This window comes from Ranitomeya imitator, chromosome 1, assembly GCF_032444005.1.
Source record: "Ranitomeya imitator isolate aRanImi1 chromosome 1, aRanImi1.pri, whole genome shotgun sequence".
In the NCBI taxonomy this organism is placed as follows: domain Eukaryota; kingdom Metazoa; phylum Chordata; class Amphibia; order Anura; family Dendrobatidae; genus Ranitomeya; species Ranitomeya imitator.
This window is the reverse complement of record NC_091282.1, coordinates 382,679,215-382,699,135: the sequence shown is the minus strand read 5'-3', so window position 1 is coordinate 382,699,135 and position 19,921 is coordinate 382,679,215. Positions and strand designations below refer to the sequence as shown.

General features: G+C 44.1%; 1 protein-coding gene across 1 annotated transcript in view; it reads left to right on the top strand.

Moving 5' to 3' along the window:
• Positions 1–19,921, top strand: part of FANCC (FA complementation group C) — a 399,194-nt gene that overhangs the window by 343,438 nt on the left and 35,835 nt on the right. The window contains exons 12-13 of the mRNA XM_069762014.1: positions 12,611–12,686; positions 13,744–13,918. Of these exons, the coding sequence (XP_069618115.1) occupies positions 12,611–12,686; positions 13,744–13,918 (251 nt within the window). The remainder of the gene's footprint in view (positions 1–12,610; positions 12,687–13,743; positions 13,919–19,921) is intronic.

Sequence of the window (19,921 nt, the reverse complement as noted above, 5' to 3'; positions counted from 1 at the left end):
AAAAAGCATTTAGTTGCTAACAGAGGCAGCTACCTGTCTGTTCTACCCTGCGCCGGTCATGGACCGCTCCTGCCAGAGATTCAGCTATTTCCTGTAAACAGAGCAGCAGTTTCTCAACCTGTTAACAGGGTGGAACTACTGGTGTCATGCCGATTGACAGCCGGCTTCCACTGCCTAGCTGGGGTAAGCCAGCTGTCAATCAGCGTGATGCAAGGAGTCTCGCTCTGTCAACAGGAAGAGAAACTGCTGCTCTGTTGATGGGGAATAGCTGAATCTCTGGCAGGAGAGGTCAATAACTGGCATCTGATACAATAGGCAGATACTTGCCTCTGTTAACAACTACATGCCTTTTTCTTTTTTTTTTTACGTCCCGGATATCCCCTTTAAGAATTTTGACTTTTTTTGTGCTTTTGTTTTTTTTCCTCTTATCGAGAGTCATACATTTTTTTTATTATTTTTATCTGCATATGAAAACTTGCTTTTTGCTGGAAGAGTAGTAGCTTTGCATGACACCATTATTTTACTATATCATGTACTATATTTTTTGCATGTGTATTTATATACATGTAGCTTTAGTGCACACCCATTATTTATACTCTTTGCAGTGTACACAACTCTGCTGCATGCACAGTACATGCAAACTCAGCTCTGCTATATATTAATACAGCTCTGCTACATTCTCACACACAACTCTGCTCCATAGACACACCACTCTCCTACGTACAAACAGCCATGCTTCATAAACACACAGCTCTGCTACTTACACACAGCTCTCCTACTTACACACACACACACACACACACACACACACACAGTTCTCCTACATAGACACATAGCACAGCTCTTTTACATGCATGCACATTTAGCTCTCTTACATACAGTTATATGAAAAAGTTTGGGCACCCCTATTAATCTTAAGCTTAATGTTTTATAAAAATTGTTTTTTTTTGCAACAGCTATTTCAGTTTCATATATCTAATAACTGTTGGACACAGTAATGTTTCTGCCTTGAAATGAGGTTTATTGTACTAACAGAAAATGTGCAATAAACCTCATTTCAAGGCAAAAACATTACTGTGTCCAACAGTTATTAGATATATGAAATTGAAATAGCTGTTGCAAAAAAACAATTTTTATAAAACATTAAGATTAATAGGGGTGCCCAAACTTTTTTCATATAACTGTATATACACAGCTCTGCTAGATTCACACACACACAGATCTTCTAAATAAAAACACAGTTCTCCTTTATATTAGCATAGCTCTCCAGAATACTCACACAGCTCTCCAGAATATGCACACCCACAGCTCTGCAACATACATGCACATACACTACCATATTTTAAAGTTACATTCAGGCATATCACTGATCACATGACTAGAACGGTTCTTTCTTTTAGTCAGATGACAGGCCCTCAAGCTATTTAGTACGTGCACCATCTTTGCATTCCTGCCCTGCACTGATCAGTTAGATGAGTTTCGTGTAGTAAGAAAGAGAGAGCAGATCACAAAAAGCTGCCTCCAGACTATAAGTTGCACACATTTTAGCAAGGTTTTTTTCTTGCTAAAAAGTGCACCTTATAGTTAAAAAAAAAAATATGGTACTGAAAAATAGGCACAAACTCAAAGTGGGGTGATATGGTAAAAAATGCTATTGCACAATAGGCTGTGCCCTGTGATTGGTGAGATGTAATCGTTGATCGCGCCAATCAGTGGGTCCAGGCCATGCCAGGCACTAGCCTAGGATTGGTGCTCTTAAAACTCCGATCCTAGCCAGGGCACAGCGCGGTCATGCCGTGGCTGTGCCCTGTGATTGGTGTGATCGATGTAATTGTTGATTGCGCTAATCAAAGCAGGTCTAGGCCATGCCTGGTGTTGCCAGGCAGCAGCCTATGATCAATGCTCTTGGAGCACCGATCATAGGCTGGGATATCAGTGTTTCAGGCAATCTGATTGCCTGAAACACTGAGAAATGCTGCAATTGGCTGTTCAGATTTGAACAGCCAATCACAGTGATCATGGTTGCAGGAGGGCGGCGACATGCCCCAGGATGATGACACCATCTACCCAGAAGTAAGATGGCGCTGAAATTTTAACCCCTTTATGACCGGTGGTAATTTCTTTTTTGCATTTTTGTTTTTTGTTCCTCCTCTTCCCAGAGCCATCATACCGTCTGCCCCTATGAATCACGGCCTATACCATGGATGTCCCCTCTCCACTGTGTTCTCTTACACTCTCTAGATCTTCGCATTGTTTTCCTGCCATGCTAATCTCTTTCCACACACTGCCCTCCATTCTATGCTTACCCCTCTCCATATCTATGCGGTGCTCCCTTTTCACACTATGCCCTCATGCTGACCACCACGTTGTCATCTTCAAACTGTACCCCCTGCTCAAACTGTCCACTTACACCATGTGATGGTCACCACAGCAGCCCAAACAGAATGATATCCACAACAGCCCCCTAATATACACTATGATGTACACCACTGCTTTCCATGCAGTATAATGTCCACCACAGCCTCTTATAAAATATGATCACCACAGACCCCTATACAATATGATGTCATCAACAGACCACTTTACCGTATGTCTCCACAGCCTTTAGTATAATTTCCTCCACAGTCAGCTATGTAATATGATGCCTCCAACAGCATACAAATGTATGGAGGATGGTACTGTGGTCAGATGAGAGCACAAGGGTCTGAGTCAAGGGGAAGAAATACAGGGATATTCTTGAGCAAAACGTGTTTCAGCCTGTCTGTGATTTGAGGCTAAGATGGAGGTTCACCTTCCAACTACACAATGACCCAAAGCATACTGAAGGGGAAACGTCTAAATGTTTTAAAGCGGCCTAAGTAAAGCCCAGATCTTAATCCAATTGGGAATCTGTGGCCAAACTTGAAGATTGCTGTTCACCAGAGGAAACCTACTAACTTGAAGGAGCTGGGCTGTTTTGCCTTGAGGAATGGGAAAAACTCCCAATGGCATAATGTGGAAAGCTCAGAGACTTATCCAAAGCGACTTGCAGCTGTAATTGCTGTAAAAGGAGACTCTACAAAGTACTTACTTTAGGTACTAAAGTCCCCACAGCCAGCCCCACGTGTGTATGTCACCGTGGCCAGCCCCACATAAATAGTCATATCCGGCCGAATGTGTTGTCACCCTTGAAATTGTATCCAGAAAATGAAGTATTTCTCCCTGAAAATTATTGCAATTGTCAGGTTAAGTTATATCCTTTTTATGATATCAGTTTTCCTTTCCCGCTACATAGAATTAATGCATAAAAGTTTCAGAACTTTGAAATATTACTATTTTTGCAAATATAAAGATGTAATGTAGAATATTTTGTTTTGCCAATTTTCTGATATTTATGTAGAGGAAACTTGGCAACAATTCAAATAACTAAAACACTAGGTGGTTACTATTCACTCCATTGTGAATTATAATCAGTTACAGAAATTGCACTACAAAATTTGGTCTTCATTCAGTGACAACTCATTTTTGCTTGTATCTTGTACTCCTGCATCGGATCATCTCTTACAATTGTACATCACAGTAATCTGCAAGCGTTTTCCTTGATATCTTTTCACCGTGCTTGTTGCTCACTGCTCCACAGTGTGGTGGAAAAAGTCTAAATGCTAATGTAAGAAATTAAACTTTAAGGGCGTGTTACAGCCAAGATCCTTATATGTTTTGAGGAGATTTTCCACCAACGCTTCATAGTTACTGCATCTGCTCTGAAGTTTCCACAAAAATTAGTTACCACTATTGCAGATGCAACCCATTCAGCCTTTTTCTTGCCCTCCGTCAAACGAAGAAACTTCTCATGTTGAAAAAGCTTACAAACCTAAGGACCTATAAAGGCTCATTCCTTTAGCTTTGCTTTACTCAACCTTGGAAGTTTATCAATGAGATACTTGAATGCTTTTACATTTTTATGCAATACCTTTGCAAAGTTCTTTGTGAAGAAAACTGGTTCCTCCCACGTCACCAATCCATGACGTAACTACACAGGCGCAGCTCTCCGGCGCCTCCTTTGTTTCTCAGGTCAATAAGGGAACTGTGCCTAGAGCAAATGGCCGCCGGGGAGACTGCCCTGTTACCCACGCTGGGTATTCTAAGATTCGCAATCAGAATAAAAGGATTAGCCCAAAATGAATTTATGGTTTAATTAAGGGCGCACTACATAATTACAGGAAATATACAGTAAAAATATACCAAGAGTTACAGTCAGAGTAAAATATAACAATAATAGTACAAGGCATAGAGGTATAAAGCTGGAGGTCAATTTACCAGGTTGAAGGACGCTTGTGGAGGCCGGGGAGCTCTGCATTCCAAAGGTACAAGACTTCTAGTTGCCGGGCAGCCCCCAAAAAGCATGTGCTTGCTCCCCTCTGGCTGGCATATGCCCTGTTCCTCCTTTCATCATCATCTTCTTCTGTTGTGTCTGACTCTCCATGTGTCCTCAGCTCTTAATCCTTCTGTGTCCCTCCCTCCTGTACCTGGGTGGGCTAACAATCTCCACCCTTCAGCTTCCCTGCAGAATCTATTCCCAATACCTAGTAAATGGAATAACTTCTCTCAGGATGATCGGATCAGTACATGGGTGGTACCAGCGCATGTGATTTGTTCTGCCGGTCGTACAGGGATCAAACCTGGACCCATTTGATCGCTGTGGGTGGTTGATCTCTATATCTCAGGTACAAGAACTCTCACTGACCCGGGAGCTGCACTGTCAGATGCACAATTTCTTCAGGGCTATGAGGATATTGTTTATGAGCCTGTACCTCGGACAACGCGTCCATAATTTCATCTTGTAGATGGTCCGGCGGGGAAGACAATAAACGTGTGCTCCTGTAGCCATCTGACACGTATGCTTTAATTGAGCCCCCAGGCACCTCCATGCACCTTGCTGGCGTGGCTTCCTCATTCAAGCTTTGAAGTGCCATCTGTCTGCTACACTGGTTTCAGTCCATTACCATACTAAAGGGTCTTCATTCAAGTAGGGAAAAGGTGGGGGCCAGGAGTGCTCATGTCCCTGCAGACATGTGACCAGGTGAATTCTGATATGAGACAAAATGGAGTCAGGCCAATCTCTGATAGAAGGCCAGCATTATGCCCCATATCTAAGATGGCGGCTGCTCCCTCTTCACATTGAATGCTTTTGCATTTTTATGCAATACCTTTACAAAGTTCTTCATTAGACCCAACTTGATATGCAAAGGTGGTACAAAATGTCATGTGGATCAACAAGTGCTGGATGCAGGACATTTTTACCTTCTAAAGTGAATTTTGGAGAGGCCAGACTCTTACTGTAGTGATATTCACTTGCACAGCTATCCCTCTCTCAAAAAAAGCAGCAGTACTTTGTGTATCCACCCTGGAGACCAATTAAGAGGGCAACGACCTTTGAGTCACCACATAGGGGCCACAAATGTTAGTCATAGATCAGGCACCTTAACAGCTGTTAAATGTTGTCACTGTTTTCTTTCATGTGGACTGTATAACCAACTGTAATTGAAGGTAGCGCATTGCCATTCTGTAACCAGACAAATTGTAGGCTTGTTTTGAATGAGTCCATGAAGAGCCTCCCTTCCTCTGGATTATGAAGAACCATTGAAGAACTATTGGACAAGATATTTATCAGAAAAATCTGAACATCAACCGCTAGCCTGGAACCTAAAAGCTCTGTTTTACTCTTGGGCAGATCCAAATGTTTCATTCAGTTGACTTTGTGTTATAAGATGTTTTTCAGTTGAGGTTGTTGACAGAAAGTCTGGGTCGTGAACAAAAGATGCTATGACACCAAGTACCCTCTTCTTAATCACTTGATTTGACTGAAAAATTTTCTATTGCTTTTAGAACTACCCGTTTTTCTGTATGTGGCACTGGGCATATTGCAGGTACAATGTTTGGATATGTTTATAAAGTTCACTTCTTCCTTGAAACTTTTTTCCTAATGGGGGCCCCATGCAGAAATGGCAATTGGTAGTATGATCGGTTGGCTCTTTCTAGATCATTGGGACTGCAAAAGACATTGACTGCTTCTTCCCATGCAACCACTGGGTAAGATGTGATGCACATCTATTGCAGCATATGTGTGAAGCTCAACTCTTGTCCTCATCTCCCATTCTGCAGCCAAAATACTAGTTGTAGGCTTTCCTTATCATGGTAGTCAAAGTTCGTATTTGTGACGCAAAAGTGAATTCTCTATATGTAGCAAAAACTATCCACTTTTGTTAAGGCAATAACGAGGCATATCAGAAAAAACACATAGAAACTTGTCAATATGCTAGGAAACTAAGCTAAGAAATTCTAAAACTGTATAACTTTACACAGAGAACATTATAAAAATTAGATGTTGCAACTGGAATTAGGATTACATCATCAGTGCTGAGTTGACGTTTTTTGATTGGTCACCCCAAGATTATAGAATAAATAAATGATGTCATAAACTAGTTACTAACAATGCAATAATGATAATGAAATAAAGATGTAATTTTTCTATAAACCTGCATGAGAGATATCATAAGTAATTACAACCTCCTATGCAGGGGCGGGCTGGGCCATGTGGCTGGAATGCATATGCCCCCCGGGCCGGTGCCTAAGCAGCTGCACAGGGCCGCTGGAGGACTGGCAGTGATTATAATACAATAGCACACCTGTAGTGTGCGGTCGCGTCATCCCGCCAGCCGCCCCGACATGCAGGCTGCAGCAGTATGTGATGAGCATGCTCCTGTGAGTCACTGCCACTCTGAGGGAGATAGCGCAGCCACCAGCGAAAAAGATGAAAGGTCAGCATACCGGCCTGTGTGTGCGCGCGCGGAGCTCCCAGGGAGAGAGAAGCCCCAGCTTCTCCTCTTATCTGCTATCCTGGCAGAGAATGAGAGACCGGAGGAGGTGCCGGGATAGTGCAGAGCTGTGAGCAGGAGAAACCAAAGAGCTACACATGGACATCAGCCGCCCCTGCACCACAGAGGAGAGTGTGTGATGTGTGTATGAGGTATCTGATGTGTGAGAGCTGTGTGAGATGATGCGTGTGTGTGATACTTGTGTGTGTTGCTGCGCGTGTGTGTGATGCTGTGTGCTGGTGATGCTGCGTGTGTGATGCTTGTGTGCGTGATGCTTGTGTGTGTGAGAACTGCGTGTGTGATGCTGCATGTGTATGTGAGCTGCTTGTGTGTGAGCTGCTTGTGAGATTTGTTTGTGAGAGCTGCGTGAGTGATTCTGCATGTGTGAGCTGAGTGTGAACTGCGTGCGTGAGCTGTGTGAGCTGCATGCGTGTGTGAGCTGCGCGTGTTTGAACTGCGCGTGTGTGATGCTGCGCATGTGATGCTGTGCATGTGATGCTTGTGTGTGAGGCGTGTGTGAGGCGTGTATGTGTGAGCTGCGTGTGTGATGTGTGTGTGTGAGCTGCGTGTTTGATGCGCGTGAGCTGCGTGTGTGTGAGCCGTGTGTGTGTGAGCTGCGTGTGTGTGATGCGCGTATGTGAGGTGTGTGTGTGAGATGCGTGTGTGTGAGATGCATGTGTGAAGTGGGGCTGTGTGTCATTATACAGTGGGACTGTGCGTATGTGTGTGTCATTATACAGTGGGGCTGTGCGTGTGTGTGTCATTACAAAGTGGGGCTGTGCGTGTGTGTGTCATTATACAGTGGGGCTGTGTGTGTCATTATACAGTGGGGCTGTGTGTCATACAGTGGGGCTGTGCGTGTGTGTGTGTCATACAGTGGGGCTGTGCGTGTGTGTGTCATTACACAGTGGAGCTGTGTGTGTCATTATACAGTGGGGCTGTGCGTGTGTGTGTCATTACACAGTGGAGCTGTGTGTCATTATACAGTGGGGCTGTGTGTATCATTATACAGTGGGGCTGTGTGTGTCATTATACAGTGGGGCTGTGTGTGTGTGTCATACAGTGGGGCTGTGTGTGTCATTATACATTGGGGCTGTGTGTGTGTCATTACACAGTGGGGCTGTGTGTGTTTCATTATACAGTGGGGCTGTGTGTGTGTCATTACACAGTGGGGCTGTGTGTGTGTCATTATACAGTGGGGCTGTGTGTGTCATTATACAGTGGGACTGTGCGTATGTGTGTGTCATTATACAGTGGGGCTGTGCGTGTGTGTGTCATTACACAGTGGGGCTGTGCGTGTGTGTGTCATACAGTGGGGCTGTGCGTGTGTGTGTCATTATACAGTGGGGCTGTGTGTGTCATTATACAGTGGGGCTGTGTGTGTGTCATACAGTGGGGCTGTGTGTCATACAGTGGGGCTGTGCATGTGTGTGTCATTACACAGTGGAGCTGTGTGTGTCATTATACAGTGGGGCTGTGCGTGTGTGTGTCATTACACAGTGGGGCTGTGTGTATCATTATACAGTGGGGCTGTGTGTGTCATTATACAGTGGGGCTGTGTGTGTGTGTCATACAGTGGGGCTGTGTGTGTCATTATACATTGGGGCTGTGTGTGTCATTATACAGTGGGGCTGTGTGTGTTTCATTATACAGTGGGGCTGTGTGTGTGTCATTATACAGTGGGGCTGTGTGTGTCATTATACAGTGGGGCTGTGCGTGTGTGTGTCAGTCATTGGTGCATTCACTCTGTGTCATTCTATGTGGCTGCAGACTTGTGCTTCTCACGTTGCTCGTAGTTCTTTCGTTATTCGGCGGGTGTGTGGCTGCAAATTTGCATACATGCGGTCACTTGCTGACTAGACTTACATGGTCTAATGCAACTGTATTGAACAAGGCCAAAAACAGTCTAGTCAGAATGTGGCTGGGAATATATATATCGCATGCTTGCGGTTACAAGACCACCTGTTCCCGACACCAGAGAATCTTCACAGCACTCAGTGCGCGCGATATGAGAATTCACACATAGCGACTGTAGACATGTAGCTTAAGATCCGACAACCCCTTTAAGGATGGGCCGCTACTCATGGGCCATAACTGTGTGCTTGCCCCCCAGGCCAAAATTTGCCAGCCATCCCCTGCTCCTATGGATCATCAAAATTGGAGCAAATCATCAAATTTAGGCATCATACTAGCTTTCAGAACCAATTTAGCTGTAGAACAGTGTAATCTTCTCCGGTTTCTAGATGCCTTGCACACAGTCAAGGCACTCAGTGCCAGAAGTAGCAAAGCAACCCCAAAACATTTTTGAACTCCGACCATATTTGACTGTACGTAATGTGTTCTTTTCTTTGTAGGCCTCATTGCACTTTCGGTAACTTCTGTCAGTGAGTGTACTGTTTATGTCGCTTATCCATGTTATGTAAATAAAAGCTTATAACCTGACGTTAAATTCATCCATTGGTTGTATAAATTATTCTTTTGAAAGTTGAAACCCTCCGACATGTGGTTTAGCTTAAGAAAATAAATTGGCATCAATGCAGAAATATTGATCAGTTAATGGATACAGAATGGTCAGATTTTGTCAAGACAAAAGTTTTGTCGCCTGGTCATATAATGCACCCAATTCTAGTTTACATCCTCACCTGTGCTCAGTAAATGATCGGTTAAATAGTGTGTGTGTATGAAAAGAAACCCAGCACCCCAGACCTTCACTTGAACTGCAACTTGAGCTCTGACAACATGCCAAAAATCGACCCTGCGACCAAAGCCTAGTTTATCAAGAGGGTGAAGACCAGATCCACTGCAGAGGTGGCTGGCACCTTTAATGTGTCTCAACGTCAAGTACAAAGAATTAAAAAAAGATATGAAGAAACTGGGGTTGTGTTTGACAAGCCAAGGTCTGGCAGACCCCGCAAGACAACTGCTCAGGAGGAATGTTTGTTGGTTAGAAAATCCAAAGCAACCCCATCTTCCACTGTAGCAGAGCTCCAACAGGCCTGGTCACCTCAAGTCCCTGTGCCAACTAGAACAGTTTGTAGGATTCTGTCTCGAAATGGCCTCCATCAGTGCCCAGAAGCCAGCACTAAACAAAAGGCAAATAAAAGACTGTGTTGCATTTGCAAAGTTCCACAGCCTGCTAAACAGATGGACACTGGAAAAATGGCAGAAGATGGATTTCTCTTATGAATCTTCAGTATAATTACACCACAGCCGCCGCAAATACTGCAGGAGATCTACTGGAGCCCTTATGGATCCACAATACACTCAGAAAATAGTTAAATTTAGTGGTGGAAAGATCATGGTCTGGGGTTACATTCAGTATGGGGGTGTGCGAAACATTTGCAAGGTGGAAGGCAATATCAATAGCCTAAAATATCAAGAAGTATTAGCTACCTCTTATATTCCAAATCATAAAAGGGGTCAAATTCTGCAGCAGGATGGTGCTCCATCTCGTACATCCATCTCTACAACAAAGTTCCTCCAGGCAAAAAAGATCAAGGTGCTCAAGGACTGGCCAGCACAGTCACCAGACATGAACATCAGTGAGCATGTTTGGGGTAGGATGAAAGAGGAAGCTTGGAAGACAAAACCAAAGAATCTAGATGAACTCTGGGAGGCATGTAAGACTGCATCCTTTGCTATTCCTGATGACTTCATTAATAAATTGTGTGAAATATTGTTGAACCGCATGGATGCAGTCCTTCAAGCTCATGGAAGTCACACAAAATATTAAATATGACTCTAATAGCACCACAACTTCATTCACCAATGTTATGCAACGTATATTTGTATTTTAAGTTAATTATTTGTTTGAATATTACATTACTTTCTGTGGGCGACAAAAGTTTTGTCTTGCCAAAATCTGACCATTGTGTCCATTAATTGATCTACATTTCTGCATTGATGCCAATTTATTTTCTTAACCTAAACCACATTTCGGAGGGTTTCAGCCTTCAAAAGAATAATTTATACAACCAATGGACGAATTTAACGTCAGGTTACAAGCTTTTATTTACATAACATGGATAAGCGACATAACTTCTGTCAGGGAGTGTAGAATGTTATGCTGTACCAAACAGCTCTATATTGGTCTCATCTGCCCACAAGACCCTTTCCCAGAAGAATTTTGCAAACTGCAGTCTAGCTTTTTATGTCTCTGTGTCAGCAGTAGGGTCCTCTTGGGTCTCCTACCATAGGGTTTCATGTCGACAGATAGTTCATGCTGAAACTGATGCTCCCTTAGCCTGCAGGACAGCTTGAATTTCTTTGGAACTTGATTGGGGCTGCTTATCCACCATCCGGACTATCCTTGCAACGATCAGTAATTTTTCTCTGCCTTCCACGTCCAGGAAGACAAGCTGCAGTGCCATGGGTTGTAAACTTCTTGATTATGTTGCGCACTATGGATCAAGATTTTCAGACATGGACTTGTAACTTTGAGATTGTTGACATTTTTCAACAATTTTGATTCTCAAGTGCTCACCTCCTCTTTCTGTTTTCCATGCTTACTGTGGCACACACAGACACAGAATGCAAAGTTTGAGTCAACTTCTCCCGGTTTCATCTGGTTTCAGGTGTGATTTTCATATGGCACACACCTGTTGCTTACCACAGATGATTTTGAACGAGCATCACATGCTTGAAACAAAGTTGTTTATCCACAATTTTGGAAAGCTGGCAGCAGTTTTGTCTGGCCCAGCTTTGGGGTTTTGTGTGAAATAATGTCTAATTTGCCTTTTTTCTCTTGTTTTTTTTTGTGTTCCAAAACACAAAAGAAATAAACATGTATAACAAAACGTGTAATTGGAATAATTTTCAGGGAGTAAGGCTAGGTTCACATTGCGTTAGTGCAGTCCGTTCAACGCATACGTTAAACGGACTGCGCTGACGCAAGTGCCGACTTTGCACAGCACTAGCTTAGATGGAGCATCTGCTAGCTCCATCTCTGCTAGCGGTGACGGACCCGGAAACGCTGCAGCCCGCGTCTCGGGTCCGTCACTCAATGTTGGACGCATTGCTAGCGCATGCCCAATATGGGCGTGCGCTAGCGATGCGTCCGACATTGCATTCAATGGCACCGTTAACGGACTACGTTACTCCACGTTATGCCGCGGTGTAACATAATCCGTTAAACAGACACTGAAGGCAATGTGAACCTAGCCTAATACTTAATTTTCTTGAACAATTTTAAGGGAGCCAACACTTCCAGCCATTAATGTATGTCCTCACAGCCTTCCCACCGTGCATATGTCCCTTTCAGCCAGGGCGCTGGATGGTGCACATCATTTCACCATCCGACATTCCCTGTGCGCGCCGTCTCCAACAGGGCACATACTTGAAGTAGTCTGTGTTCTGCTGAAGTTGTCGGTGTCACGTCTCACAGCAATTGTATGACAGACGTGAATACTATTGAGTGCAGGGAAGGAGCGACGGCCAGAGTGCAGGCAGAGAGTGGGGTGAACGGTCCTGGGACTGACACTGCTCCCCTGTTTGCCCGCGCCCCAGTCGTCACTCTGGTGAATACTTGCAGCCACGGGAAGATGCTTAGCAGCCGCAGTCATTCAGCAATTAATTTTTCCCCCCGTAGTGCGCCCCCCTTGGGGAGGCAGGATGTAGTTTCCTAGGCTGGTGCCTCCCCTGGTTATCTCTCGTTTCGGCCTTGTATAGTAGTTAAATATTTTTTGATAAATGGAATTCTGCATTCATGTCTGCAGTTTGAATGTTTTATTTTTTTGTTTTGTCTTTTTTTTTTCTAGGACTAACATCTAGTACCCGCATTCAACATTTAAATATTATTGTGAAAATGTTAAGACATGAGGACAGCGAAGAAAGGTAATGCATTATGTTTTATTACCCATCTTGGAGCTTGTAGGTGTGTTGGAAAAATCCTTAATGCCTGACCTTAAAGGAGACGTTTGAGAAAGAACATACATAAGTCAGGGTTTGTTTTTTTTACTGTTTTTTGATTACCTACTCATGCATGTCATTAGCTTGAGAAAATGACTTCTTCGTGTAACAATAATCCCTAATTTCCAAATACACCTCGCATATAACGCACAGTGTATGTTCACTGATTTATTTTATTTAGCTTTCCTAAATTTGCGGTGATAGGAATTTTGAGATGAAAAATTGAGGCAATGTAAATAAATTAGTGAGTCCCATTCTAGGTATATTGCGCTAATATTATCCAGGAAAAAAGCTCTTGTATTGACAAAGGGAATAGACATAATAGATGTAGGGTAGCTAGTTGAGGGCGTTGCAGCACGGAGGTTTGTCAGTCACCAAGCCAATACATGTGCTGTACTTAAAATAAGTGTAGGTGATATAGGTAGTCTTGGAGAAATCAGTTTTTAAGACAAGTTAGAGGGTACCTGTCAGCTTGGAAATGCAGCACAATCTGCCATCACTGTGTTATAGAGCAGGTGGAGCTGAACAGATTGACATATAGAATTGTAGGATAAGACACATTAACTGACTACTCTTTCTGTGCTCTCAGGTCCAGTAGGTGCTTTTAATCAGTGAGCTATCAATGCATATATATTTAAAGGCGTTGTCCACTACTAGGAAAACCAGTTAACACACCATGGAGCTGTCGGATGCATAGTAGGAAAGAAAATGAAAAAGAGAATACCGTATATTAACAGCACTATAGTGATATTGAATTTAGAACCCAATTTTAGGTTGTATGTTTTATGTTCATCTACCCTTGTGTTACTATCTTATTCTCTTTAATAATGATTCATGCCTGACCACTTGATTGTAGCTGGAAAGAGATTTTATGTCTGGCATGTGCCCTGTAGAGAACATCATAGCAAGAATAGATGTTTCTCTTAATATGTTTTTAGATTAGCTTTTCCATTCTGTAGTGACTCATTTGATTCTTTTCCAGATCTCACGAGAATGTCTTTCAATCCTGGTTTTTGCTAATCCGTTTAGGAGGATGGGTGGACATAGCAGCAGAGCAGCTGTTGACGTCAGACCCTGAAATTTCAGACGACCTGCTGTGGCTTCTGGCATTTTACTACAATCCATGCAATGAGAGCCAAAGCAGAGGTAGAACAATGGTAGGTTGTGCTCTAAAGCAAGTCTGTGTTTGGCACAAAATAAGTGAGGATCCTCAATGTGTAATTTGCATTTCACTGTTGCAATAGTATGTAATATCTTTTCAAGTCATTTGTTTAAATTCTAGCAATTATCCAGAGTTTGTAGTTTTATTTCATACAGAAGAAAAGTAGAGGATTCCTGGAGTCATAAATTCCTCCTAAAGCATATACGGTATATAGGCAGTAGGGCACTTTTATTCTTTTAAGGCTGTCAAAATTTCCAATTTTCCAATAGTGGGACAAAGGTAAAACGGAAGAAATGAGCCGGACTACAAGCTGGTATATGTACAAAGTTTAGGAGTATGTTCACACTTTTGATTTCACTGAAACAAAAAAAAGAGCATATACCTTACAGCAAGTACCGTAAATAACATAGGGTTCTTTATGCTATTTTGATTTTTTTTAAAAAGCATAAACTCCATCCCACCTTGACAAGGTGCACCCAATCGTGAAGGTCCTATCCTGTCTCTAGTATTAAACCCTTAGTTACAGAGCCAATTTTGTCCTTAATGACCAAGCCAATTTTTTTACAATTCTGACCACTGTCACTTTATGAAGTTATAGTTCTGGAACGCTCCAACGGATCCGACTGATTCTGAGAATTTCCCACATGTCTACTTTACATCAGCACAATTTTGGAAACATAATTTTTTTTTGTTAGGAAGTTATAAGGGTTAAAAGTTGACCGTCGATTTCTCGTTTTTCCAACAAAATTTACAAAACCATTTTTTTAGGCACCACCTCACGTTTGAAGTGAGTTTGAGAGGTCAATATGACAGCAAATACCCCAAAGAGACACTATTCTAAAAACTGCACCCCTCAAGATGCTCAAAACCACATTCAAGAAGTTTATTAATCCTTCAGGTGCATCACGAGAACTAAGGCTAGGTTCACATTGCGTTAGTGCAGTCCGTTTAGCGCATACGCTAACGGACTGAATTAACGCAATTGCCAAAAAAGGATCGCGTTATGCGATCGCGCTAGCGCAGATGCTCTATCTGCGCTAGCGGGAACGGACCCAAAAACGCTGCAGACAGCGTTCGAGGGTCCGTCACAAAATAACGGCACATCACTAACGCATGCCAATAATGGCATGCTTTAGCGATGCGCTACATAATTGCGGTCAATGGGTGCGCTAACGGATCCATTACATAGCGTTAGTGCCGCTATGTAACGGATTCCGTCATCGGACACCCACTAACGCAATGTGAACCTAGCCTAAAGCACATTGGAAGGAAAAAATGAACATTTTACTTTTTTCATGAAAAATTTGGTTTGGAGCTAAACTTTTTTATTTTCACTCATGGACTACAAAAATTGTTGTGCAGTTTCTCCTGAGTATAGCGGTACCCCATGTGGGGGAAAGCACTGTTTGGGCGCATGGCAGGGCTCACAAGAGAGGGAGCACCGTTTGATTTATTGAACACAAAATTGTCTGGAATCAAAGGCGGAAACAGTGGAAACACCCCAATTCTAACTCCAACACTAACACAGACCTACCCCTGACCCTAATCCCAACCTAACCCCAACTCCATATCCCCAACTTAACCCGTAACCCCAACACCACAACCATAACCCCAACACAACCCTAAGCCTAGCCCCAACCCTAACCCTAGCCCAACTCTAACCCTAGCCCAACCCTAAACCTAGCTGTATCCCTAGCTCTAACCCTAGCCCTAACCCTAACCTTAGCTCAACACTAGACCTAACCCTAACCTTAGCTCAACCCTAACCGTAACCCTAGCTCTTACCCCAACCCTAGCCCCAACCATAACCCAAATGGAAAGAAATACCGTATTTTCTGGCGTATAAGACAACTTTTTAACTGCTGAAAATCTTCTCAAAAGTCGGGGGTCATCTTATACGCCGGGTACGGCATGTGCGGAGCTCTGAGGTCGCTGCACATGGTGCCCAGGGTCTGGAGGAGAGGAGACTCTCCTTCAGGCCCTGGGATCCATATTTGTGTAAAAAAAAAAAAATAAGAGTAAATAATATAGATATACTTACCTTCCGACGGCCCCCGGAGTTCTCCCGGCACTCAGCTGTGCATGCGGCGGCTTCCGTTCCCAGGGATGCACGCGAAGAACCTTTGTGACGCCGCCGTTGCGTGACCCTAGGAACCATCAGGAACCGCTCCCTGCACACGCCATATAAGATGACACCCGGTGTATAAGTGTTATGATCCGGTGACCTTGGAGCCGCATGGAACTTTCTCTGGAGTTGGTGGAAACTATACTGACCGCAAATCCTGAACTTAACACCGCAACTAGAAGTAGTCGTGGGGTGTGCCTAACAAATCCTAGACACCTCGACACAGCCGGAGGACTAAATACCCCTATAGATGGAAATAGGAATTCTACCTTGCCTCAGAGCAGAACCCCAAAGGATAGCCAGCCCCCCACAAATATTGACTATGAGTAGTAGAGGAAAATACACACGCAGGCAGGAAACAGGATTAAGCAAAAGAGGCCACTCTAGCTAAAATAGGAAAGGATAGGACAGAATACTAAGCGGTCAGTATTAAAACCCTTCCAAAAATATCCACAGCAGAAAATACAAAAAATTCCACCATCTAACTAAAGATGTGGAGCGTATATCTGCAACTCCAGAGAATCCAACAAGACTGAGAAAACACTGACACAATCTAAGCTGGACAAGAGAAAAGAAATGAATAGCACAGAATTATTAAGCACACAGCATGTGTGCCACAGAAACAAAAACCAGACACTTATCTTTGCTGAATTGGCAGCAAGGCAGGAGGAACCAGACAAAGATCCAAAACCTCCCTGAACCATGGACAACTGGCAAGGACTAATGAATCCTGCACACCTAAATACCCCAGTCAGAACTGCAATCAGCAGATACACCTGGCCAGGACTGCAACTCAGGGACAACTGCATTCCCACCTACAACCACTGGAGGGAACCCAAAAGCAGAATTCACAACAATAAGATGACCCCCGAAAAGTTGGGGGTTGTCTTATACGCCCAGTCGTCATATGCGCCGAAAAATACGGTACTTTTTTAATGTTATTATTTTTACCTGAGTGATAAAGGGGGGGTTTGATTTACTATATTTTTATTTTGATCACTGTGATGGGGTCTATCACAGTGATCAAAATGAACCAATAGGAAAAATCTGTGCATGCGCCCGCCATTTTCTTCTGGTAAGATGACACGGAGGGCTGTGGGACGGAGCCTGAGGTATCGGAAGGGGCTCGGGGGACCCCATTTCTCTCTCCTTTGATATGCTAGATCATATCAGAGGAGAGAGAATTAAATGGGAAATCGGACTTCTTTTTTTGTGGTCGCCGTTAGGGATGATAAAAATCGGGGGTGGGGGGGAGGGAGGGCTATATCCTTATGGGTTTTCAGGTTCCGTCTGAAAGATCCGAATGTGGCTAATAGTCGGCCGTGTTGGGGCAAAGAATTCCAGAGGATGGGGGATATTCGGGAGAAGTCTTGGAGGCGGTTGGGTGAGGAGCGAATAAGTGTGGAGGAGAGAAGGAGGTCTTGGGAGGACCGGAGATTACATGAGGGAAGATATCAGGAGATTAGTTCAGAGATACTGTATATGGAGGAGACATTTTATGCATGGCTTTGTAGGTCAGTATTAGTAATTTGAACTGGATACGCTGAGGGAATGGGAGCCAGTGAAGAGATTTGCAGAGGGGGGAAACAGAGGAGTAGCGAGGAGAGAGATGAATTAGTCGGGCAGCAGAGTTAAAGGGCCACGGTCACCCCCTCCAGCTGTTATAAACTAAAAGAGCCACCTTGTGCAGCAGTAATGCTGCATTCTAACAAGGTGGCTCTTTTAGTTTTTGGTGCATTTATTCCCAAAATAAAGCGTTTTATAACTTCTCCAAAATACCTGTCTTTAGCCAGGGAGGCAGGTCCTCACCCCCCTGCTTGAAACACCACACTGCCATCACTCAAGTCTTCAGGGGCGCCGGGCGCGGCCCCCTCCGCGCTGTTTTCGCATGAAATCCGGCGCCTGCGCTGTGTAGTACTGTCTGGTGCAGGCGCAGTGAGCTCTGGCCGTCTGACGTCACAGCCAGGCTTGCAGACTGCGCCTGTGCGGCCAACCACCTTGGAAATCCCAACCCCACAGTGTGTTATGCATTATGCACAATGCGGGGCTGAGATTCATAGGCAGGGCGGCCACACAGGCGCAGTCTGCAAGCCTGGCTGTGACGTCAGACGGCCAGAGCTCACTGCGCCTGCACCAGACAGTACTACACAGCACAGGCGTCGGATTTCATGCGAAAACAGCGCGGAGGGGGCGGCGCCCCTGAAGATTTGAGTGACGGCAGTGTGGCGTTTCAAGCAGGGGGGTGAGGACCTGCCTCCCTGGCTAAAGACAGGTATTTTGGAGAAGTTATAAAACGCTTTATTTTGGGAATAAATGCACCAAAAACTAAAAGAGCCACCTTGTTAGAATGCAGCATTACTGCTGCACAAGGTGGCTCTTTTAGTTTATAACGGCTGGAGGGGGTGACAGTGGCCCTTTAAGGATGGACTGGAGAGGTGCAAGAGTGTTAGCAGGGAGGCCACAGAAAAGGATGTTGCAGTAGTCAAGGCGGGAGTTGATGAGGGCATGCACAAGCATTTTAGTAGATTGACGGTTGAGGAAAGGATGGATTCTGGAGATATTTTTGAGCTGGAGGCGACAGGAGGTGGAAAGAGCTTGGATGTGCAGTTTGAAGGACAGGGCAGAGACAAGGGTTACACCAAGGCAGCGGACTTCCGTTACGGGGGAAAGCGTGATGTTGTTAATTGGAAAAAAAAAACATAATTGGATTCCTCGCATCATGTTCTCATAAACTTTATGCAGTTAATAGCCCTCTGTGTCTATACTGCTACATACTTAGGCAGTTAACTGGATCATGCAGCTTTACATGAACACCTGAGCCTTACACTATTGCTGGTCTGACTAACTAAAACAATTGTTACCATCCACCTCTCGTGTCTCCCCTTTTCCTCATAGTTTGTAAGCTTGCGAGCAGGGCCCTCATTCCTCTTGGTATCTATTTTGAACTATGATTTCTGTTATGCTGTAATGTCTATTGTCTGTACAAGTCCCTTCTATAATTTGTAAAGTGCCGCAGAATATGTTGGCGCTATATAAATAAAATTATTATTATTTATTATAGCTAGGTCAGGAAAGGAAGATCTATGAGATGGAGGAAAGATAATGAGTTCAGATTTATCCACATTGAGTTTGAGGAAACGAGAGAAGAAAAAGGAGCTGATAGACACTCCGGGATTCTGGACAACAAAGAGGTGACATCTGTACCAGAGAGGTAGATCTGAGTGTCATCAGCATAAAGGTGGTGCTGGAATCCATGGGACTTTCTGAGTTGTCCCAGGCCAAGTGTATAGATTGAGAAGAATAAGGGTCTTAAGACAGAGCCTTGTGGGACTCCAACAGAGAGAGGGTGGGATGAGGAGGTAGTGTGGGAGTCCCTGAATGTGTGGATGGAAAGGTATGAGGAGATCCAGGATAGGGCTGGGTCTTTGATTCCTGAGGAGGAGAGGATCTGTAGTAGAAGGCAGTGGTCAATTGTGTCAAAAGCAGAGGACAGGTCTAGTAGGAGGACTGTAGAGTATTGTCCTTTATCTTTGGCTGTAAGTAGGTCGTTAGTAATTTTGATCAGGGCTGTCTCAGTTGAGCGATGGGGCGGAAACCAGATTGTAGATTGTCAAAGAGCAAGTTAGATGAGAGGTGGGAGGAAAGTTCAGCGTGGACGTGCTGCTCCAAGAGTTTGGAAGCGAATGAGAGACGCGATATTGGGCGATAACTGGACATAGCAGATGGATCGAGGGTTTGCTTTTTAAGGATAGACGTGATTGTGGCATGTTTGAAAGCAGAAGGGAAGGTGCCAGAAGTTAGTGATAGGTTGAAGAGGTGGGTTAGGGATGGGATAAGAGTGGCAGTGAGGTTGGGGAGATGGGATGAGATGGG